The following is a 25,414-nucleotide window of genomic DNA, read 5'->3' on the forward strand; positions in this document are numbered from 1 at the left end:
TTCTCATAAGCTTCGGCTTATGAAGGGAACAGTCTTGCAGTTGTAATCTTATTTTTAGCCTCAACATATTTGTAACTTTATGGAACTGCACAAAATCTTACTAGCAGTTTGATTAAATGTGTATTCAAAAGATTCTGTGGAATTCAAGGGGAAGCAATGCAGAAATGCAATTTTTTTTGTTTGTTTTTCAAAAGAAAGACAGTATTCATTTCTTTTCCATATTATTTCCAGAATGAGACTAAGCAGCATTGTTATCGACTTTTTCTGTAACCACCTTTCCCATGAAAAGAGCTGGGATAGCAACACAGAACAGCCGTGCAGAGTTAACATCAGATTAGAAAGAATAATACATGTTGTACTTCTAAGACAAGCTAGTTGGGAATTTTCCAGTCTGTTTCCCTGGCCAGTCTCCCATCTTGGGGACTCCTGAGAAACTGTGGCTACCCAAGTTCCAAGGTGCTCTGGCTGTTTAGGAAGCAAATAGAAGGGAAAAAGACTGCTTACGATTTTTGTGGAAGTAACATTTGCTTTATCTGTTGGTGAATACGTATGACTTTTTGTCCTGATTAGAGATAAAAGCCATTTTCTTTCTTTCATTCATTCAAAAATTGTAAATTTTTCATGGAAGGGGAAGTTTCCTTGGCTGTATATTTAAGTCAAGTTTCAGACTGCATGAATCTCTCTCTCTGCAGACTTCTGTTATGTGCCTTGTGTTGTTTTCAAGAAACGTGTGGGACTGAAAGCTGAGTCTGATCCTGGTGTCATAAAAATCCTTATTGTCAGAGCTGGAGAAAAATACCGTCTCTTGGTGTTCTAGACTGTGAAAATATGTTAATATAAACCTAATTGACTAGAATGCTTAAATGCATGTTTTTACAAAAGAATTCTTTTTCAAAACCAATGACAGGAATAATAAAAGTTTACTCAAGAAAATTTATGAGGAAAAACTCCCACTAATTAAAACATAAATAGAGTAGCATGGAAAAATGTCTCCAACATGAAGTAACTAGATAGAAGTAGATGTTTTGTGGAAGAAATGTCAATATGGCTAAAGAAATGGTAGAAGAGAAACAGAAGTTAAAAAAATGGAGATTTAAGAATAAATCCTGACAAAATACATACACTTGGAAAGCCAAATCTGTGCTGAAAGTAATAGGAAAATGATTGGTTGTATTTTCAATTGTCAAACCAGGCTAATTATCCAGGAGCTTTTAGAACAAGTATTCAAGTTTATCGTGCAAAACTGTTTGCATGATCCTGTAACGTACATTTATTTAGCTAGCTAGGTACTCTATATAGTGTGACCCAGCTGGGAAGGAGCATGTTCTCCTGACCAAAATTTTGGACGCGGCAGGGGGTTCCCCTGCACTGCTGCCTCACGCAGCGCAGAGAAGTCGCTTCCCCATCTGTGACACTGGAAAATGGTGACTTTCCCGTGTAAAACGCTTTGAGATCCAAGGATGAGAAGTTGTGTCACGGGGAGATTACGGCATGGACGGGGAAGTGACTGTTGTGGGGTCTGAGGCAGGCGGTGGGGTTGAAGGGTTAAATATTAGTCATTAAAAATTGCAGTTGATATTTTTTTATGGATGAAACGGAGCTGGCGTGCGGCCGGGCCCTCAGTGAGAGCGGGGTGGCGGGTGGTTCCCACCCACGGCTGAGGAGGGACCCGTCCAGCCCCGGCGGCTGCCGAGAGCCGGGCGGCAGTGGGTCGACGGAAAGGCAAGGAACCGGTATATTCCCCGAGGGGGCAGTAAAAAATATAAAACTAAACTCGGGGAAAGGGGAGAAGACACAAGGAAAAAAAAGAAAATTGTAAACAAAAGCCCCCCCAAACCCAGGAAGGCGCGGCGGTGAAGCCCCTCATCTCCTGCCCCCCCCCCCCCACCCCCCCGCGCCGCCATCTCCTCACCGCGGCGCCTCGGCCCGCGCCTCCCGCCGCTCAGCGGCGAGCGCCGCGCGCGCCCTTCCCGCCGCCGGCCGCGCAGGCCCGCCTCGCCGCCTGACGGCGCTGCCCTCGGCGCAGGCGCAGGCCGGGGCGCGGGGGGGCCGGAGCGGCGCGGCGCCGCGCCCTCGCTCCGCGTCCCGGGCGGTGTCTCAGTGCAGCCATGTCTGGCGGCGCGAGGCGGCGAGGCGGGCTCGGTCGGCGGCGCCCTCTGTGAGGCGGCGGCGGACGAGCGGCGGCGGCGGGCGTTCATGTCGGCGGCCAGGGATTAGCGCGGCGGACACCGAGCCGAGCGGAGGAGGCGGCCGACCCGTCGCTCCCTTCCCGCGGGGTCTCCGGCGGCGGGGAGCCGTACCCGGCTGGCGGGGGCGGGGGGACATGGCTGACCGGAGCGCGCCGAGCTGCCACCTGCGGCTGGAGTGGGTCTACGGTTACCGGGGTCACCAGTGCCGCAACAACCTCTACTACACGGCGGCCAAGGAGATCGTCTACTTCGTGGCGGGCGTCGGCGTGGTCTACAGCCCCCGGGAGCACCGGCAGAAATTCTACCTGGGGCACCAGGACGACATCATCAGGTACCGCCGCCGCGGGCCGCCGGGCCGCATCCCGCCGCGGGCTCCGGCTGCCTCCGGGCGCCCCGGCCCCGCCGCCCGGCGCGTCCCCCGCCCGCTCCTCCCGCCCCCCTGGAGCGGGGCGCGGGTGTCCCCCGCCGCCGCCTGCCCCCGGTGCCGTCCCGGGCTGCGCCGGCCATCCGCCTCCCGCGCCCAGTCAGCGCTGTGGGGATCCGGGGAGCGGATCGAAATCCGTCAAGGGCGGGCAGCGCTTCCTCGCCCCCTCCGCTCCCCCGCCCGGGCTTCGCCGTGGGTAGACACAGCCTGGAAATGGCTTTTGGCTGTCGGGTTTAACGGGCCGTGTCCTGTGTGTCCCCCCCGCCCCGCCACCCGTGCGCGGTGCCGAAACTTGTACGGGCGCTTGTGCGCCGGGCTGCCCGGCGCGGCGCGGCAGCCTGGGGGTCGCTGCTCCGTCCCCCGCCGCCCCTGAACGTCAGAGGGCCGGCGGGAGGAGAAGGAATAATCTCGTGTGTGCCCTGAAGTACTGGGGCTGCGGAGGAGGTTAATCTGCAGCAGGTAGACCTTTGGCTCACGTTTGAAAGGCGACGATTACGTGGGGAATTAGTGGCCTGCCTGTAACTCGTGCAACTTTGGGGTAATCTTAAAAGATCAGACTTCTTGCAAAATTGAGGCTTCTCCTGTAGCTCAGTAGTTCACTTGGCAGTGAATGTTATCAGGTGCTGAAGTTCATTAAAAAAAAAAAATTAAAAATCTGATGTTGCAGAAGAAATGTGTTGGTGTTATTTCTTAAATGTATTTTCACTCTAAGGATGCTTTTATAAGCCTAGTGGTGTTGTGAGATCAATGAGAGAATTTGAAGAGTATGAAGGCAGATGTGAGCCTGAGTCATCAATCCTTTCCCTTCCAGTAGGTGTCATTGCGGATGGATTTTAAATTCTGATTTCCTTTGCTCTTCCTGTTGGGGTAAGAGCTAGCAGTAGACAATTTTGTAGGTAATTTACAGCACGGAATTTGTTTTTATGATGCTCAGTGCTCCAAGGCATACCTTCTGTATGCATTACTCATTATGAGTAACAGGTATTGCCTGCGGAGAGCTATGTCTTTCAGTTAAGCTTTTAGACACACTAGAAAAACTGGTCATAATGGCCACTTTTTTTCTTTGTCTAAATCTTCTTCTTGAAGAAATTTAAGTAGTTTTGAAGTATGGCTGTGAATGTCCCTTAGAATGGTGTCACGTCTATTATATTTCTCCTTGGTGCTAAAAATGTGAAGAAAAAAGTAGGCAGACAATGTACGATTATAGACCGTTATACTAGGGTTGTTGAATCAGAAGATTGAATCACTGTTACTTGCATCATTTAATGCTTTAACATTCTCATTTTAATCCAGGAAAAAGTGTTTCTTAAGAACTGCTAGCTGTCTCTGATGCCAGGTGGTGTGGGAAGTCCAGATCCACAACTTCCCATTATGCTAAGGAAGCGGTAGCTCGTTACTTGTTCTAATCCAAGGTCCAAGGCTGCCATAGTGTAATATTACACATTAAATATCGTCTATTCGTGAGTCCTTCCGAATGACACCGTTCGTTTCAGTAGGACTTCTTATACGATAAGAATTATGTGGTTTGAGCTACAACTAGGGAAGTTGTTTATGTTTTCCTGTGCTAACAGTTTTTTGCTCACTCTCTCTCAGTTTTGGTACAATGTGCTACATTTGGCCAAAATGTGACAGAACTCATTATTCAGAATTGTACTAAACCAAAAAAAATCTGTCAAAAGTCAGCAAACCAGAGAGAAAGAACATAATGACTTTACCTGATTTGTATGGGGATGTACTTTGATTTGTATGGTACCATGACCCGGCATACTGGAGTTTCTCCTGCTTTGAATTGTACTTATGTTAAGAGAATATAATTCTAAATACATTAAAGCATTACAGTTTTAGGCAGTTAGAATTTTGCATGCTTCTTAAATGCAAAAGCTGTACAAAAATGTTAGTATGCTTAAAGAAGAATGCTCCATTTAAAAGCAGTGTGACTATTTCTAATAGTAAGATTAGACTTGCAGTGATCGGTGTTTCACTTGCTGCTTTTTCTAAAAGTAACATGGTAGTATTTAAATGTCATCATCCCATACTTTTCCTGACTAAACTTGGGTACCTAGACAGGTTAGTTCTCAATATTTAAAGCAGTCATAATAGGAAGGTCAAGTATTAAAAAAAAAAAATTTGATTTTTAAAATGCCAGAAAACAGGTGCAAAAATGGGATTATATAATACAGTAATCGGTGTTACTAAATTTTCTCTCTGAAGATAGCAAACTCAACTGTTGTACTGCAAAAAAATTCATACGTTTTGTGTTTTCATAGGCTCAGCAAGTACCGTCCGAATGCTGAGGCATTTGAGATGTTTTAGCAAAAGCAATGGGAGGATTGAGTGTCTTTTTACAAGTATGGGATCTCATTTGTGAAAGCAAGTCTGGTATCTGAAAATCTTATATATTTAAAGAATCAAACTTCCATGAGCACAGCTCCATAGCTACAAAGACTAAGCAGTATATATTGCATGCTACGTGGTGATATTATTAGTACTCTTCATTATGAGAACTTTTATATCATTAGCATGCTTTGGATGACATTCTAATTTTAAGCTTCAGTCAGGAAGAGAGGAATTGCAATTCTTAAGTAGGAGACCAGTTCTTCATCTTTAATAATAGAAAACAGTATTAGATTAATGGACAGCTAGAGGATATTTTCCTTTGGAAAATTTATTTCTAGCACTAGCAGTTAGTTTGTCTTCTGCTGTGAAGTTTTACCTCCTTTTATTAAACAAAGACCTATAAACCTGCTGTAAGATTTTTGATATGATTAGATGTTTTAACATAATTTATTTCCAGTATAATGTCTAATCCCAATTTTAATCGCAGTGTCCACACCACCACCACCACCACCACCCTGCCCAGCCTCAGTTAACTGTACTGAAGATATGAGAGCTCTCTTTCAGTGTTTTGTCCCTCAGTTCTATTGAACAGTCTTTGGGAATAGAAGAGGGTAATCAGGATCACTTGGGGCCTCTTCTATTAGTCTGTTTTTTGAATTGAACAAGCTCAGTCATTCAGCTCCCATCTGTCTCTAAAAAGGACTTCCCTTGCTTTCTGGTGAGCTTTTGTTTTTTATCTTTTGTTTTTTATCTCTTCTGAGAATTACTTTCCAGAAATCAACCCACTGTTCTGGAGGATAGAGAGTATCATGTTTTCGATCTTATTTATCTCCCATTTCTTATGCATCTGCACATTTTTATTGTTGAGGTCCTGGGTTTGTACAGACACTTGTGGAACATGTCACTTAGATGCAGAAGTGCTTTGGAAATTTGCGTCTTTTGGGAGTGCTGATAACTGAGTTTTCTTCTTGCATTTTTAGGAGTAAATAGGGAGGAAAATCTTGAACGTGAAATCTCAGGTGACTTGCTTTGATAGTGCTGTCCATTGCCAGCAGCATAACCTGGACGTCTGCTATGTTTGCAGAAGATCCCCTGTCCAGCCTGGGCTGCGTGTATGTTGGAGTTACTAATTTTGAATGAACATGTGAATTATTCCTGCAAAGTTGCTGATTTAAACTGTGTGTTCTGTAGGATTTCATAAATCACCAAACTAGCTTGTGAGGTGTAAATTGGTTTGCTTTACGGTAGAGGAAGAAGAAACAATGTCTTGGTGTTTTCAGGCTAGATCTTTCCTTTGTTCTCTCTTCATAATTTTAGTGGTTTAGAGGAGCATGGGTTATTTAATGTGTCCTTCCCTTGTCTGAGGGGGAGACCTTAGGGGGATCATATTTAATCCTGATCTGTATAAAGATTTCAGAAGATGCTCCCTCAGAGTATTTAACTTGTCATACTGGAAACTGTTGCTCATGTTGGGGCTCCTTATTTGTCTGGGCTAGCTAAAGCGTGTTTATGTACTTTCTCTGACGGAAGGTGAGAAAATGGGAAACCCTGAACTCATCCACCTTTTTAAATGGCTGTCTGCTGGCAAAAGCCTTTGATGTTACCACGACTATTCTCTCTGCTGACGTGCTCCAAGGAGGCTTTTAGAATAATTATTTCCTTTTGATGCATTTTTTCCTTTTTTTTTTTTTCTCCCCCCGCCCTTAATGCTAGCTCTGTGACTGTCTTTTTTTGTGAGCTTCAGAGTATTGGAATTTTACTGGGAATTAACTTTTCACCTGGCATTGATGATGCTATTGAAAAGCAAAAGAAAACCTAAGATCAAACCAGTGCATCTTTTTGACATCTTTGGTAGACTTGGCAAAAATGCGTATTTTGCTTTCCATGACGTCTGTTCTTCAAACTTTAGCACTCGTTCATAAGTCTGTCCTTGTGCACCATTAGCTCTATGCTGGCTCAAAACAACCATCCAACCGTGCAGGTCAAAGAAAGAAGAGGAACTGTGTTTCTCTGTCAAAGGGAGACAAATTAGGAAGAGCTGTTTTCCTTCTACTTTTCTAATATCCATCATGTGAGTTAGGTGGCAAATAATAGCGCTGTTGTATATTCTTCCTAGAACTTTATCGCCAGTAATCTGTGACTATTTGATTAAGATGTCTGTGATACATTTAGGTTTTGTTGCTAAAGGTAGTAGCTGGCGCATCTTAAGCTAGAAAAAACGCTTGAATTTCTGCTGATAATGCCATCTCTAGCTCTGCTGTAGAGCAACGATAGGCTGTGTCTAAGAAGTTCATTTCCCTACTTGTCTAGATATCTGTGTATTTTTCCTCGTCTCGGACTAAGTTGGGGGAAAGAAATCATGCATTGTCTGCCCTAGGACTCATGTGGAGTTCTGTTTTTAGGGCAGACATAACTTAAAAAATTATTCAAGAAAACATTACAGTTCTTTACTATTAGGAGTTCTAGTACCAGAAACTTAACAGATCCCTTACTACAAAGAGGAGAAAGATGTTGGTACTACCTTCAGTTCGCTTAAAAACATCTGGTTCTTTCCCCTTTTGTGCCCCTTTGTATCGAAGACTGTAGAGAGGTAAATTGCATGCTTACAGAAAGCAGAGGTATATGCAAGACAGGTAGAAAGAATGACAAAGCATTTCTCTGTATTCTGACAGAGGCAGGGTTTGGCTGTTTTCAGCAAAATAGTTCACTTGTCTAAATCACAGCTTTTGTTAAGACAGTTTTTCTTACTTGTTACTGTGAACTCTGTAGGAATCATCTTGGACTTTGTTTCACAAGGAACAAAAAGAAGCAGCCAAAACTCTGGCCACTCTGAAATGTGGTCTTTCTGGGCATTTTATTTAAGACTGTCATCTTTTTATATTTCAGAATTTGGCTCAATCTACAAGAGATTGTCCTGCCTGAGATTCTATGATCTTGCTCCTGTATTCCAAGGCAAAATAAACCATTTCTTTCTAGTGTCAACATTTCTGAGGTTCTAGTGAAAATGAAAATCACTAAAATCATGTCTGCTCCCTGGTGTTAGTGCTGTCCACAAACTCTGTTTGAAGGAGATTTTCCTACCTATTGTTGCACCTTCAATGTTAGTGTAACCGTCGGCATCTAAGAAATTGTTGGACTCTGTCAGCTGCTTTGTAAGACTGCTACTAGATAATGCTCTCCAGAAGGCAGGTCCAGGCTTCTTCTGCGTGGCTGTCAGCTGTGGTTTGCAAACAGAAATTCTAGCAGTGCAGTGATTAGTCACATGCTAGTTTTGAATGACGACTCTGGTCTTTTCCTCATCCTCTCTTTTTGTTAAGTGTGCATTGTTATGACTTTGGATGATTAGCTGTTGGACTTTTTCTGTAAAGATGCTGTGTATTTCTACCACCTCATTGTATCATTCTTTGTTCCCTTTTCATTAGATCCATGTCATGAGAAAACCTTATGAAAGAAGAGAATATCTTTTCTCAGAGAAAGAGCCAAACAGCAAGTTTCTCAAGAATGTAGAGGGAAATGCTTTTATTTCCGTCTTTTCCATTCCTCCCGTAGGCTGACACCCTGAGATCCGTCCTAGTTCTCAAAAACCTCAACAAATAATTCAAGTAATTGAAACGTCGGGTTTATTGTCTTGTTCTTGTCTGGAATAAATGGTGTATGTCTCTGGCCTAACTCCAGATGACAGTCAAGCACAAATGTTAGGCAATAGATATTATGTACAGCTACAAAATTTTATCAGATGGAATTCTATCAGTTGGTTTGGCAGCAGATTTATGAATTTTCACCAGGAATTTCACAATTAGTTGTGTATTTCAGATTCCAGAGAATGTAGCTGAATGAATACCATAGTTGCCACATGAGGAGAAATTTCTTAACTATCCATTACATGTGCAGCCTCTTCCATCTTTTGAATTACTAATGTGATAGAGGAGAAACAAGCTTCAGTGTGTTCTAGTGAGGAATTCTCTGTATGCCCTTGAATTCTATGCAGTCCAGATCTTTCTTTCTAGAAGAGAACTCTGTTATTTATTTATTTGCAGAAATGTAATCTCCCAAGTTATTTCAACAATCATAGCCTTTGAAGAAGGCCAGTCATCCCCCTTTGGATCTTCTAATAACTTTACTGGAGGAAGACAGGAGTAAAATCCATCTTACAGTTATGCCTCAAATGTGAAATGGGTCATGCATAGAAACACCTCAGAATGTTGCTTGTACAATACTGAGGAAACCTACACGGTGCATACGTTCTGGGTCATTAGCGATAGTCCTGGGAAACTGCTCCTTGTTCTTAAGTCCCAAAGAAGTCTTTGATAGGAATCCTTCCCCTTTACTCAGCACTGCTGAGGCCACACCTGGAGTACTGTGTCCAGTTCTGGGTTCTCCAGTACAAGAGAGAGATGGTGCTACTAGAGAGAGTCCAATGGGGGGCAACAAAGATGATTAAGGAACTGGACCGTCTCTCCTGAGGAAAGGCTGAGAGAGCTGGGACCATTTAGCCAGGAGAAGAGAAGGCTCAGAGGGGATCTTATCAATGTATATAAATACCTGAAGAGGAAGTGTAAAGAAGATGGAGCCAGGCTTTTTTCAGTGGTGTTCAGTGACAGGTCAAGTGACTTTCCAACCAAAAATCAAAATTAGAGCCCCAAGCTGAGCAGTGGGTGCTTCCAGAATTGGAAATTTGGTTCCAAAGCTTCAGGATTTTGACTACAAACATCCATTTATGATCTTCTTTTCACATGCAAATTCACATAAAAATAATTTCATGTAAGTCTATAGTTGAGGAAATTATTTTTGAAGTTATTTTTTCTTGAAAATCAGACATTGAAGATAGATTGTGTTCTTTTGATATGCAATGGAATGTTTACTGTGAAACCTAATAGCTTTAATAGTTTGTTTTCTGCAAAGAAGAGCAAGCTTTGGAGTGTGTGCTCGTGCATCCCTGCTCAAACGTGACACCTGGGGTTCATTCTCCATTTGCACTTGAGGAGGAAACCGCATTCTTGCTTCAAAGGATGAAAGCAATGTAATGCTGAAATCATGTAATGTGTATCATTCCGAGAGGTTTATTACAGCAACCCAAATCACTTGAATAGATTAATTCACCAAGCTATTCTTTGTGAATAAGGCATTTTCCTTTTCTGAATACAAAATTTTGAGGGACTGATTGTTTTTTTTTCCCCTGAAAGTTTAGATTTGCAACTTAGAAATCAAGTCTTCTCCTTAGCTTATTCTTAGGCTTATATGGTGCCATGTTTGTTTTGGTTATGCTACAGACAAATACATCTACTCTCATTTTGTCACCTCCAGGTGTTCTTTAAGGATATAATCAGTTTATTTCCCTCCATTAAAGGACTCATGACTTAACAGGACCTAAATTATGTCATAATTAAACTAATCAGTCCTCCTGTGAGCCTCTAGCTCAAGTATCTTTTGACTATCAGTCAAAATGGCATTTCTTACAGCAGAATTAATTGCTAGGACAAGGAGTGAGATAATTACTCTGCTGACCATTTTATGCCATGGTTCACAAGGACAAAGTCTCAGTTAAGCTCTGTCCAGCTTTTCATGTTAAGTGATCTCAAATTGTCACATGTGTAAAAGTCTGGAGGAAGATTTGTGCTCATGTATTAAACTGATCAGAGAGAGAGAGGAGAGAGAATGATCTGCTTTTTCCTTGAGGAAAACCAAGTTTTCTTGGTAGTTCTAGAGTTGTTCTGGAACACATGTTGTACCAGGCTGGAAGATGTTCTTTGAGGGATTTATTGTTGAATCTTCATTACAAGTTTTTTTCACTGAGAGCTTTGTGTGTCGTCTTTTTAAAATACCTTTTGCTTGGATTTGGTTTGATAAAATGAAAATATTTTAGGAGTACAGAGTAAAGTATTTCCTGGATTCAGTTTTGAAATGGGACTAGAGTATGCCTGTTGTTTAATAAGCCTGCATACCATTGAAAACTTTATTTTTCCTAATTAAAACTGCATGAATAGAAATACCAAAAATATCCAACCAGAATTGAACATCTAAAATCTACTAGAAGTTGATTAAAGTAGATCGACAAAGCAAGGAGCTGCAGGCTTATGAGCTTGCCTTCATGCATCATGCTTTCCATAGCCAGCAGTCACATCACCTTCTGATCTGATTCCGTCAGTGCTCACAGGCAGGGGTCAGGTCAATACTTAAATGAGAAAACATCTTGGTGCTGTAGAAAATGCTTTGCTTGATTTGGTAGTTGGCTCTTTTTCTCAGAACGAATGCGACAACATGAGGCTCTAGGACAATATCAGAGAAGAACAGGAAATATAACCAAAGGCTTAATAATGTTTGATCATTAAAAATTTTAAAGCCTTTTCTGCAGAAATTTTGAAGTCTGCCCTAATCTTTCAGCTTTTCCAAATTACAATCAAAGCAATTATGTTTCTGTTTACCTGTGTTTTCAATGTTTTAATTTGTTAGTCATCCTCTTGATATAGGTAGGAAAGTAGATGATGTTCCTGGCTGATTTTTTTAACAGCATTATGAAGTTAACTTATTGTGTTTACAAGGTTATTATGATGGTGATAGGCAGTAGCTTAGCATGTTTGAATAAAATAATTCTTTTGAAGGGTTTGTCTGAAGTCAAATGTTTGGGTTTTTTAATGCAAAATTTAAAGTTCACGTTAGGACATAAAATAAACTTCGGGTTTAAATGTTAATTATTTAACAGTTGATTGATTTTTTTTTACCACTCTAAGTGTTTTAGATTGAAAAACATAGTATACTAGTTCTGTCTGACATATCAAAAGATATGTTTAGATTTTACTGTAATTATAAACACAAGCACTGTAGGCTTTTTAAAAAACATACATCGCTTGAAACTAAAACTGAAATAATTATAAAACCTGCCCCAAACAACAAAAACTGTGAAAAGTTATTTCTAGTTTTATGTCAGCTACAATTTTGGGTTTTTAAAGTTTAAGCTGATGTTGACGTAAAGCTAAAAAAGCCAGAGAATTTAGTTTTACATTTTATAATATCTCAAGGGTTTTTTTAACTTCAAAATGTAGTTTACCTAGTTTTTCCAAATATTATTATATCACTTACAGAGTTATGTTTGTGGTTTAGGACAGCACTTTTGTCTAGCATCAAGGATTTTAAAGAAAAAATAATTTATTACTCAGAAGTGGCAAGGCTGTCTAATTAAGACTGATGCAGATCAGTCATATGCTCAATTTAAAAATTTAGATTTCTTAAGATACACTTAGAATTATAATGCTGTTATAGTGTTATCAAGCAAATCAGTTTATTCACAACATTATTTATTTGACTTGGAATAATCTGTTGCTTTTGGTACTTTCACATGGTAGACAAAGTTACTGAGCACTTGAAATAACTTGAAAAGAAAAATAAAGTTATAATATTCCTTGAATTACACATCACAGCGTGAAAGTTCCCCTGGCCATCTTAATAATTCAGTTGAATGTTTAACCTAGATGCTATTGAATGTTCTCTTCAAAATACACAGTCAAGATTTTCTACACGGTGAGGTTCTGGTGTGAGTGCCATCTGGTGTAGTATGAATTTCCCCTGGTGTATCAGTGAAGCACCTTACCGAATGTTATAGATACATATAAATTACTTGCGTTAGGGCGTAGATTGCTCTGATTACTCCAGTGACTACAAAAGACTTTCATTTCTACAAGAATTAACCAATATAATTATTTGCATTGCTGTTGTAGCTATTATGATAGTAATAGACTTTAAAAATGCAGTGCTTGATTTGCACAAAAAAGGTCAGAGTCAGCCAAGATTGCCTTAACTCTTGGTAGCAAAATATATGATTGTTTTTTTTTTTTAGGCTGGGCTTATATATATACAGACACCTATCAGTTATATATTGCAAAAGATAGAAACCACAAAGAATTCCAGTGTGTGCATCATCTGATAATAAATCCCTGGAACATTTTTGGTGTTGACCACCTTTACTTTCACTTCAAGTTTTTGTCTTTCTGTTTCAATTTCAGCCATGAAAATGGCAAAAGTGATGTTAGCATTACTAAGAAAGAGGGCAAACTTTGATATTCATTAGTAACTGATACCTGAGTTGAGTGACATCGCTCTTGGAGACATCTTCGTCAGCCTGTGAACATGAAGAAAATCTGTCCTTTGAAGGCCCCATCCTGACATACCTATTACTTTGGCGATAAGTGAGATATTCCACTTCTACGCTGCATTTAAAGCAATATGTCTTTGTGTGACCATTTCTGTTAGAAAAACAGTTTTTCTTCTTATTTTACCTAGCGGCTAGAGGTTACCTGTATTATTAAATCTCTAGAGAAGTATTATATCTCTTCTTCAGAATAACTTTTCCCAGCCTAGTTGAAAAAAACTTCCCTTTAACTGGGAATCCTCGTTACTGTTGAGAGGCTTCCTGGTAGACTCCTTTTGTTTTGAATAGGATCTGTAAGATGATGCCTGATGCTTATCCTTCTGTGAAAACTCTGGGTATTCAGATATTACTTCAGAAGATACAGTGGACAGTCCTTCCAGACATTTTTCACAGTTTTCTAATTTCTTCACTTCTTGATCTTCCAAGCTTTTACAGGGGAGTTTTCTTTATGGTGCCTATTGCTTTGGCCTGTGGACCAGATGGATCAAGACCCATATCTGTTTGCCTGGATCAGTCTGATTCTTTTGCTTTAAAAACACATGTTACTTCCTCTCATTTTAGCCAACCCCTTCCTCATCCCTTATTTTACTTCCCGTCCTAACAACGATGTCCAACTTCTTATTGCTTAAATATTCATGGGATTGTCTTTGACAAATATTTTTGGGGGCTCACTTTTTTTGAGGTATCTTGGTATTGTTTGTCTGTGGATTAGCATTGTTTTGCATCAGGGTGATGTTCCTATGCTGAAAAGCAGTGGATTCATACAACGAGAGTAATAACTCCTCTTGAGCTGTGAATTGAAATGCCTCTTTTTCTGAGGTGAGGTAAGCCAGTTTGTTCACAGGAATGTTTTCACTTTAGGCCATCCAAATATAAACAGAATTACTAGGTTTTAAGATAGGTATGTGGAAATAAAAGAATCTTAAACATATGCTTTAGATGAGTTCCAAGAGATTTCTCTGCATTCGATTCAGCTAACAAACTGCTGGGATGCATATCCAGTCTCAGAACCAGGACCTCGTCTTCAGAAAATCCTCTGGTACGCATCCTTTCAGAACAACCTGTGCCTCATCAGTGGATAGTGGGTAGGGTTTGTGGCTGGCACAGGAGGACACCTGAGCAGACCCTGGCATTCAGTTCAGATTTGAACTTTCCTCTTCACAAGGATTGCTGTGACTTGGAGTGGATGTTTTTTGGGGGGTTGAATTCAAGAGTCCAGAGTGCTGTAACTTTGGAGAGAATAATGTCATTTTGAACAAAGTGATCAGCTTTATAGGTACCACAAGTGGTACTTCCACTGGTGGTTTAGCTGGATCTGTGGCAGATGACATGCAGGGAAATTTTTCATTTGCCTTTTCCATTGTGTTGACTATAGGATGTATTACAATTTAAACTTCCTTTGGCTTCACACAAGGTATATTGATTAGATATTTGACATAAAATTGTATGTAAATAAAATGCTTAATTCAGGTGAAGAATTCGCCTAAACAGAAGAAACAAAACTGAAGCAAAGGACCAGACCCAATAATAAGGCAAATGTGTCCAAGCTGAAAATCATGTTTATAAAGTTCTCATAGTTGTAGTAAAATCATTGTGTTCTCTACTCACGCTTTTCACTCCTAATTATGTATTGTATTTTTTTCTTTACTGGAATTGGATAATGAAATTTGTGGATATGGCATAGTTTTATAACAATGCTCTAAAAGACTAGCTGGAAAAGAATTGTTTTACTGCTTTGCTTCTTTCTATTTATGTGGTACATTTCTTGCAACTAAATCTAGTTGGATGTAATGTTAAAAATAACAGTAACCCTTCAATTTTCTGAATTATAGGGTAACTTATTTTAATAATAAAGCTCCTGAAAATGTCAGACTGTGATATAGGTGCATGCAAACATTATACATGCATACAATTGGGAAAAAAAACCCCAAAACATACTTAAGGGTAGAAGTCACATAAAAACATTTATGTATTTTAGTCATTTAAGGTGAGTGGTGGTGAGATGTCTCTATTTTTATCAAGACAGCATGCAGGCAGGAGTGGATTAATGCTATGTTTTGGTTAGCTGACAACTGTATAAACCTTCTCCTGACTTTTAGAACTGTGTTAATCCTCGTTCCCTGCTTATAATCCCTTTACAAGAGCAAGCAAGGTGAATGATGCTTTATCTTAGATCAAGACAAGGCATCTGACAGCATTTGGAAATTGCCTCAAGATTTATTGTGGTGAGTGTGACATTTTAAGCTAAATAGTCTTCCAGAGTACTTAGGGAAATAACAGGAAAATTTAAAGAAGTGGTAAATGTTTGGTTTGGTGTTTTTTAGATAGAGGTTGCACTTTAGATGCATTTTTAGTTACAGGTTCCTCTTTTACTTACTGCTTTATCAATTGCTGTTTCTTCTACCGTAGAAATTAATACCATAAAAATGAATAGCCTTTGCAACATTATTCAGTAATAAATTAATTTATAAATAATAGTGATTTTATCTTTTGCAGGTTGCAGCATATGCTTATGATAATGAGTGTGCATTACATTACTTCATTGGGAATAGTCAACTGGATCAGTATTCTTGAGATAAACATAATTTTAGAGCAGAAGAGTTGTATTTTATTGAAAGTGTTGCTCATGAATGCTCTTTATCCATCTTCTCCTTTTTAGTGGTTTTTAGTAAATAAGTTCGTGAGCCCACATGTGCAACAGCTTTCATTGCCTACCAAATACACATTGACCTTGGAGTCCGTTTAGTATTGTTGAATTTTCCCGTGCTGCTTTCCTGTTTTATTTATGCTTCTGGTACATGCGGGGTTTTTGTTTGTTTTAGCAGACAGTCTTTCATGTAAATACTTGTGTTCTGTGGCCTCCATCACATTTTTATAGTTTTTCTAAATGGTTCAGATGTCCCAACTTTAAGTGGTATGCTGGCTCATTTCACCTTTCTGGGCATGAAGTTAGATGCTGGGATGGTAAATTTGAGACAAGTGTTACAGATGTCCTTGGCTTTCCTTTTCTGTAGGAAAACACCTCTGACTACCTGCTGCAGAACACCTGTAGGCCTGGTGTTCTCAAGAGCTGGGGAAGAAATCTGGTGTATCTGCAGTCTCCAGGGTTGGCAAGATAAAGATTGTCTCAGTGGTCTCTTCTGCTCTAAACCGTCTTTGGTTGGTGATGAAATACAGTCCATTGAAGCACAGAATATTGTGCTTATCTCAGCTTATTTCACTAGCAGCTCGCCACTGCCTTCTTCCCACCATTCCTTATTTTAAGCCAACTGCTAATTTTATCAGGGTGACCTTTCTGTATAAAAGGAAAACCTTTCAAAAGTTGTCCCTAATTATTCTGTGACTCCACTCTTGAATATTCAGATGATAAGTTCTCACATATTCAGATAAGTTTTTCATCATATATCCCATAGGAGAGAAGACTGAATTGCTGTTTAATCTGCTTGTTCAGAAATATGAAAGAAAATTGTACAATCTGTGATTTTTTTTTTCTATGTAATACTAGAAGATGTAGTATAAATTTAAAAAATAATAGAAGGAAGATTAATCTAGTAGTTAAAAACTGTTGCAAATCTCTTATGGAGAAGAAGCAAACAGTAATGGCTGGATGAAGGGTTGTTTCAAGGGTTTTACCATGATAGTGAAAGACTTAGCAACACAAAAATTTTGTGCCTCAAGCAAGTTTATTTAGTTAACTTGTGAGGTCAGAAGCATCCAAAATAATCTTTTTCTGGAAAGAAATTTTTGAGATTTTCCTGGCTAAAAGATTTGGAGTAAATGCTTCTTTGACCTTTAATCATTTATTCTGTACATTTCTAATTCAACAAACAGTGCAGTGAGTTTTTGTGCACTGAAATATGAGAGAGATTATAACTGATAGGACTTTTTGTCATTCAGTTTCCCTTTCTAGCCTGTATTTCATTGCAAACTTGATTTGAAGTTAAATCTGTTCTGACTTTGTAGCCATACTTGTCTCAGTGTCCACATAATTAAGTGGCTACAGCATGATAATCTTTACTTAAGCTAATTAAGTAGTTTCTTAGCTTGTAAACTGGTTAGAATGGGAAATCAGTATTTCCACTTTAATTTTAGGCTACCTCAGTTTTTTAGTCTGTGACCATTTTGTAGGTTTGCATGCTTTTCACCACTTGTATTCAGAAGTGAAGAACTGGTTTCTAACTTTGTGACTGACGGATCCTAACCGAATCATTTAATAGTGCTTGCTGATTTGTTAAGGGATCTCTCAGGTCATCAAATGTAGTGACCCAAAGGAGCTGAACAGCTGGACTGCCTCCCTCTTAAGTTATTGACAGCTGATTGCAGTACCTCTTCTTTCCGCAGATCTTGCTCTTCTGTATTTTTTTCTTCTTTTTTTTCCCTTCTTTTTTTTTGTGGTTGCTGGTACTGGGGGTGTTATGTTTGACATAACAATGGTTTCATGGTTTAATAATGGTTTAAAGAATGCGTCTTAAGTCCTTGCATTGTCTCATGAGGAAAGAAGGAAGCTGGATATTTTTTTAGGTGGGATTCCATTCCTTGGTTACCTTCAGGCTTTAATATGTCACATTGTTGTACCACCAGTTATTACAATCGCTTCTTTCATATGAATAGCTAGTAAAGGTAATAGGACATTGTCTTAGCAAATTTATCTCCAAATCATTTTGGAGTATATGATATTTCTGACTTTACTGTGCGAAGAGTTTTTTGCTAGGAAAATGCAAGTAGTTTTGCTGCCTTCTTTTTCAAGAGGCAGGTTAGAAAAGAAACTCTTCTCAGATAGTGAAAACCTGGTGATGAAATTGTCGAGATCATGCAGAATTTGGAAAAAACCCAGCACCCCCTGCTCCGTCAAAACATGAGTTCTCCTATTGGCACTGGCAAAATCATTCACATTTGAAAAGAAGAGAATATCTTTATTTTAAATCGCTTCTCTAGAGATGGTAACTCTTTTACTAGAAAGCTTAAGCCAATTCCTTCCTCAGCAGTGTAGGACGTGACTATGCAAGGCAAAAATGGACATCTGTGTGAAGTGGCATATAGTTCCCAGAATCTTTTTCCTCAGTTTTCATATTTGATGAGTTGGGAACTTTGCATCAGTGTTACTGTACTCGCTCTCTAACTCTTTCCTTCTCTTTGAAGTTCATCTGGTCTTCTCTCTCTTCTTCTGAGTTTTGGAACAGATGGGAGCCCAGAGTGATTTTTAGGATTCTCTAGGTTGCTTATAAACATTTTATTTATTAACATTTAACATTTATTAACATTTATTATTATTATTTATTATTTATTAACATTTAACAGGTTGGCCTCGATGATCTCAGAGGTCCTTTCCAACCTTAACGATTCTATGATTCTATGATTCTTGCTCATCTAAAAACATTCCGATCTGAGAGGGGAGAATACGGAATGGTAATGAGATAAATTGCAGCTGGGAATAATCAATGTACAGTTTTAGTCCACCCTCCCTGTCTCCAGTTCAGACTCTCTTACTTTGAAGTTGGATGCCTGTACAATTTAAGGAGTCTTCAGAAAGCCACATTTGACATTATTGGTGTTATGAAAATAACTACATTGAAGAGCCAGTAGTGATGCTCCATGATGAGTACTGCTTTGTTTTGTCTATGGGAAGTAAGTGTGCTCTGACTTGATCTATTTAAACTTGGGTGAGAGGTGTTTGCTTATTACAGCTCTTTCTGCTTTAACAACTTAAACAGTATGACAGAAATGGTTTGTAGTTTCTCCTGTCATTCTTTCTGGGGAAATATGGATAAATGGCAGCAAATAAGAAAATATCCACAACTATTATGTAAAATGTCTGTAAACATACAATGAAAATATTTTTGTGTATTTACTCATAGAAACAATTTCACACTTGAACTTAACTTGTAATTAATAGATATCTGAGATGCTGTTATTTTGCTGCAGTACTCTTTTGTGCATTTTTACTGGTGCCCTAGTTTTATGAAGCTCAGGACTAGTCACATGAATATATATTCTTGGATTTTCATCCAATATTGTTGCTAAGGAAACATCATCTTTAATACTGTATCCTTGTCTGCAGCTTGTCTGTATTAATCAATGCCTGCTAATGCTCAGCACAAACCAAGTAAAGATGGAAAAATCTTAATTTCTCTTATAATAAAGTAGTTTATTATAGACTACTCTCCTTCAGGATCCCCTGCCACTACAAACCTCACACAAATTGGACAGTCACGTCCATGTCTCTGGTCTCATCCCAAACAGACACAATGTGGACAGTTTTTATACTTTCTTTTCGTAGGCTGCCATTAATATTTAATATCATTAATCTAACATAGGTGTTGTACAGTGCATGGATCTGGTCAAAATGGTGGAAATGCTTACATGCTGCTCTAAAAGGGAGAAAGAACCTTTTCTGTAGGAAGTATAAAAAATGAGCTTGAATGCACTAAATTGAGAAACATACCCCTGAGAAACTGTTAAAATTGCAATACTGTATTTCAGCCTGCCTTGAATATCTATCTAGGAAAAGACCTGTCAGTCAGAGATATCAGTGGAAATCTCAGTTCTGTACAGGTTCAGCTATTTGGTTTTGTTGCAATAGTGACAGGCAGATTTTTCATATTTTCTACTTCTGAACTCTTCTGAGAAGTATCAAATTTTGTAGCCAATTTCAAAATTAATTTGACATAGCAGTTTGTTAGGCTAATTCCTGCTTTGTTTCACAGTCACATTTGCCTTTTGGACATTTTCCTTCATATCTGCCTCTTCAGAGACACTATGTTAGATTTAACATCTGTTCTTGAAAAGCCCAGGTCAGAAAGGCCAGAGGCAAGCAAGAAGGCCTGAAGAACTTGTCTTGTTAGGAATATTTGTTTCCTTTTTTGGACAAGCAGTGATATCTCATTCATCAGCTTAGTCATCCTTCAAGGAAGAGGAAAGAAATCAGGCACAAGTTTCCAGTCTAGCTGTGTGGGCTAGATGCAAGCACAGTTTCAGCAGTTTAACCTCAATAGGTCATCCCAGCTTTCATTACCAGGGCAGTAAAAGGAACATGAGTTCTCTTCTTCTGAGTGCAGAGCTTCTCATTCCGCTAAGCAATCTCCTTCTCCCTAGGAGGAAAAAATGCAAGAAAATCGGTGTGAGGGATCGGTGTACTTAAGCTCACAGAGCCCACACCAACAGATTTGGAAGCTGTCTTAAGAGCTGAGCCACGCTCATGCTTTTCTGCCTTTCCTCAGGGACTGATGGGATGGATAGTAAGCAACTGCTTCAAATACCATCCTGATAGCTGTGCACTGTTAACACCTCTACAGAGGTGTCTTGGAGATCTTACCTGGGGATATCCAGACACAACTCACCCTCATCGTTTGATCCTGTTAACTTAATCATGCCCATGAGTCAACGTAGTCCCTGTAGGGCAAGTGTTTATGGTTATCCATTTCTGGGCACCCATTCTAGTTATATTTTTTCTTTCTGCACTAAGAAGCGATTTACAATGCATTGCTCAGGACTGTTTTAATAGTGAAAGTTCCTGAATATATGAGTTGTAGCAATGCTTTTACTCTAGAGGTTAGACCAAGATGCTACATTTTTGTATTAATTGCTATGCCTGTAAGGATTGCTTAATCACTCATACTCCAATGAAAGAACTGAGAAGGGTCTCCATATTGCTTAAAACTGGAGTCTAATCCTTGAGTTTTGATCAGGACTCAAAATTTCAGACCCGGAATTCTGCACAGTGCCCCATGGGTGTAATAATAGCCAAGACTTTAATATTAAGAAAAAGCATCTTCTTACCATTCATGGTTCCTATGAAAATCATGTAAATAAGTGTGGCAGTTCCTTTTCTTAGTGTGATTATAGAAATAGCAGTCCCTTGACTCTTTCCATGCTTCCCTTTTCCATCTGTCCTGATAGCCAGTGAGATAAAATACTTGCAAGTAGTACTTGAACCTATCCTTCACTCCTTGGTCTGGAAGAAATGGTGAGGGAAGGTGTTTTCAGGTAAGTATTTCTTCAGCCACTGTCAACAGCTCTGTTGTTTAGTTTCCCCGAAATCCCTGCATATTGGCATTTTTAAAAAAAAGCTTACTGTTTTAAAGTATTTATTGTATATTTGTTTTCTTCTGCTTTCAATGACTGTCTAGAGAGGTTGTTAGCAATTTACTAGAGAGACTGAAGTGATAAGGGAAGGACGTTGGTAATTCTACAGTGTTGTCTGTTGTGATTAAAATGCAGGCTTTGGATTTAATTCGTGCTGCGTTATCCCATATCAGGGCAGAATTTGAGCTCAGTTGTTTAAGCCAGTATTTTATATCATGATACAGAAAGAACTGATGCTATGATATTGCTATTAGTTATTATTTGCCATTTATTAATTAGAAAGAGAGGAAACATTCTCTATGTTCACCTAATACACTTTGAGTGGAATTAGTTGGCACGCTTGGGCTAGGACAGTGTTTTCCTGGCCCTTGGTAGTGCCTTTACTGTTGTCCCTTCCATCTCTGATGCGTTGCATTTGTTCTTTCTGATCTTTGGTTAAAAACATGCTAAGCTAATTTTTGGTTGCTGGGAAGTGTTTTGTAAGGTGTGGCGTGGGGATGTGGGGATGCTTTTGCATGTGTGTCCCCCCAGGCTGGTGCCTGAGCATTTTTCGAAGTTGCAGTTGTGGGGTGGTTTTCACTTGCCTGAAACTGCACAATGCACTAATAACAGAGCTAAGTATGGGATTGAAGAGGTCGTGAATCAGTCGTAAGACTGTTGTGTTTTTACTTTTTCTCTTAGTTTCAGTCCCTCCTCCCCCTTCTTTTTGCTTCCTTTCTCTTGAATTTCTTTATTGTCCATGTGGTCTCCCTTTCTGTGGTGTCACTGTAAAAATTAGATCATTTCGAATGCAGCATTTTCTCCCCCTCCAGATGCTTTTCCTTGTTCCCCTGTGTACACCATCTGCCTGTGTGTGCTCTGGGAGGCGTGCAGGTGTTGGTCAGGATTAGGTGGCAGACCTGAAGTGAAATGTGATAAGTTTTGCCTGCCAGCTCCTTTCTGCATTGTTTTTTAATTATGAAGTTGCTCTGTCAAATAAAGAAGGAAGGGAAGAACCAGAGAAATAACTCTTGAAGAGAAGCAAAGTGGAGAAATGTTGGTTGCTTGATCCCAATGCTGAGGATAATGCGGAGTAGCAAAGCAGAGGAATTCCCATAGAAAAGTTGAACGGTCCAGAGGCTTTTCACCTTTTGTAGAAACTTGGAAGTTAAAGGTTCCTCTCAGAGTTGTGCATTGGAATTTGTCAAGTAATATCAACCAACTGAAATGCTATATTGAAATAGAAAAATAGAAAAGCGCATTGCATAGTGTAGTATGACTTCATGAAATATTAAGGAACTTCTAACATGGTTTTCTCTCACTCTTTTTGTATGTAGAAAATGTATACAGCTTTTGAGGTAGATCTGTTTTTCTGGTCATTTCCCGATTAGCTTTATCCTAGCTATTTCTTCTATGTTTATAGACTCCCCTTGTCTCCACCCTTTGAACTTAATTTATCAAAATCTGTGTTCAGATGTAAGATTGTCTTACCATTGCAAAAGTGCTCTACCTTTCTCCTTTCCAAGTGATGTTGAGAAGATAAATACATTTAGTGTATGTTGTTAGTGGTTCTGTCCACCAGTCTCTCAAGATCATTACTCTGTGATTAGGGGAGGAAATTTTTTAGCCAAACTAAGTAGCCAACTTTTAAAATTTTATCTTCCTGGCTCACATGTGGTATTTCTCACGTCATTTTGGACTGCTGTACCTAGTCTGTGTAGAATGTCATCAAGTAACTTATTTGGGTTTCTATTAGACTATATTTTTTTCTTACTTTTCTGTATTATGAAATACTAATCTTCAGACCTCGTGTCCTCCCTTGCAGCTTGCTTGCATAAACAAAACAAAATACTATCTATCTTGCTGACTAGCATACTTTCTAGTCCCAGATTTGGTCCCAGATTTGACAAAACAGTTGTGACGATCCTCTGTGGACTTTGAAAGAGTCTGAAATACGAACTATAAGAAAATTCTCTGCTATGTTAGAAATGTGAAAAGTTAATAACTACTCAAAATCAACTATTCGCAATTGTTCTATATTAAAATTAAGACATTTAAGATAATCTTCATCTCACTTCAGTTTAGTCATCTGAAGTCTAGTCATAACATCTAATCTAAGCTAGTCATGCTTTGCCTTGCTGTACGATCAGCGGAGAGATAGCTTCAGAAGGCTATTCAATCCTCTCATAAAAAGGATGTCAGATAGTTTGTGGAATGAAGTACTGCTGGAGATGCATCTCTCTCTCCATTGATGACAGATGTGTAGATAGCTAAACACTAACTTTTGTTGTCCATCCTTTGTATTTTTAAATGTTAAGAAATAGAAAGAAAGGGAAAAAGGTAATTTTTTTAGTGCATGAAAATCTGACCTAATTTAGTAAACTCTGTATTTTGGAACAGAGGATTAATGACTATTCTGCAACTAGTTTAATTGGAGAAGGCTTGAAGGTTCAAATTCAAGAAAGGTGGTGGCATGTACTGTATTAAGGGAATTTTACAGCTATTGTGGAATGTGTGATAAAAAAAGACTTTTTAATGTATACTGTCAGTGGGAAAAATATTGTAAAATCACTTTTAAGGAAAAATTTTAATGCAACCAAACAGGCAAATGTAAAAGTTTAATGCAAAAATATTTTATATCTTTTTCTTTGGCAGCCTTGCTTTACATCCTGAACGTGTGTTGGTGGCAACAGGTCAAGTTGGAAAAGAACCATACATCTGCGTGTGGGACTCGTACACTGTGCAAACTGTATCTGTTCTGAAAGATGTTCACACGCATGGTATAGCTTGCTTGGCTTTTGATTTAGATGGTCAGGTATGTAATTAATATTCTTTTTTCAAACACTTAAATTGTTTATCTGTCAGAAATCTTCTTATGTAGCTTTTTCTTTTTTTAAGGAAATGTATTGACTCAGGTTTTATCTGCTTATTCTCAAGTTGAGGAAAAAACGTTGGCGGTAGTAGTGACTGACAAATACTCACATTTGGCAAAAAAAGTATAACTTCAGGAGAGTTTTGAATGAAGATGAGGTGGTAGGGAGATTCTTGTGGTCTGTGGGCCATGGTTCAGGATTACACCAAACGGCTGAAGATAGAGGACCTCCCCTGTGTAGGGGTATGTCTTGTGTACGAAGTGATGGCGATCCCGTTGTGGTACTCATCTTGGACACGGAATGTCTTCAGGCAGTATCCCCTTCTCTGGCATGCATTTTTCATCTGTTGGTGGCTCTCCACATTTTGATTGATTATTCAGACTCATGTATCCTGGATCTAAGAGGCAAGAAAAAGGTTTTGTTGGATTATAATTTTGTTACTTTAAAACATTCTCTAAGTAGTAAATTGGTTCTCAGAGCTGCTACTTATAAGGGAGATAATTTTTACCAGACTCTTGCTCCTATGAGTAAAGAGGCTTTCTTGATTGATGTATTAGAAATGGAAAATATGCATTAGGTAGCAGCTGAAGAGGTATTAGCCATGAAAGTCCTGCCTGCAGTTGTGCTCTCCTGGTCTTACGCAGCACTTCTTCCCCTCCCACTTAGCCTTGCAATGTGATATTCAGATTTAGCTATGTTCTCAGTTCCTTTTGCTTGCTAAAAAGGTCAATATCTGTTTCTTACTACTGCTTTCTAAAGTGAGGATGTATTGTAGAGACCAGCTGCTGTCCTTACTAAGACAATATCAAATGGAGCTCTGTTGAACACAAACAGAGGAAAGCCTAGCTGTAACTTGTTTCTGGTAAAACATGCTGTAATTGTTGTAGGGAGGTTTTGAGTTTGTTGGAATGATCTACAGATTTTATCATTTAGGTTTCTCATTGCTTAGAGAGTCAACTTCTAGAGTCAGCTTCTTTCTAAAACATAATTTCTACTTGACAGTAATATCTTTTCTCCATGTTGTTATTGCCTGTGTAAACTTGTGTCACTTCCTCACTTGAACAGCCTTAATAATTTAAGGTCAAAATGTATCTAATTAGGGTTGAAGTCCCCTAACTCTTTTTTTAGAATGCAGTTATGCATCCCCCGTGTGTATTGGAGTGATTTGAATGTAGATCTGTGATTTGTTCTAGGAGTACCCAGTGCTGATTCTTACGTTTAAAGCCATAAATACTCAGAATTTAGGCTGTCCGCTTTTCTCAGCGTTTCCATATGATCACCTTTTTCGTGGCATTGGTTAGAATTTTGTGGTCTCAAAGGAAAGCTGGATACAGGTTTTTCAAGATCTGCATCTCCAGAATTGACTCCATATAGAAATACAGTAAAA

The 25,414-nt window shown here is 39.2% G+C and overlaps 1 protein-coding gene across 2 annotated transcripts in view; it reads left to right on the plus strand.

Annotated features, from left to right (window-relative positions):
• Window positions 1-2,323: 2,323 nt before the first annotated feature.
• EML5 (EMAP like 5) overlaps window positions 2,324-25,414 on the plus strand; it is a gene marked incomplete at its 5' end in the record, with an annotated part of 113,706 nt that continues 90,615 nt past the window's right edge. For both annotated transcript variants that reach the window (XM_082317232.1, XM_082317233.1), the window contains 2 exons: window positions 2,324-2,520; window positions 23,810-23,969. In XM_082317232.1, the coding sequence (XP_082173358.1) occupies window positions 2,324-2,520; window positions 23,810-23,969 (357 nt within the window). The remainder of the gene's footprint in view (window positions 2,521-23,809; window positions 23,970-25,414) is intronic.

The sequence above is a fragment of the Platalea leucorodia genome (assembly GCF_965183815.1).
Source record: "Platalea leucorodia genome assembly, chromosome: 7".
NCBI lineage: Eukaryota > Metazoa > Chordata > Aves > Pelecaniformes > Threskiornithidae > Platalea > Platalea leucorodia.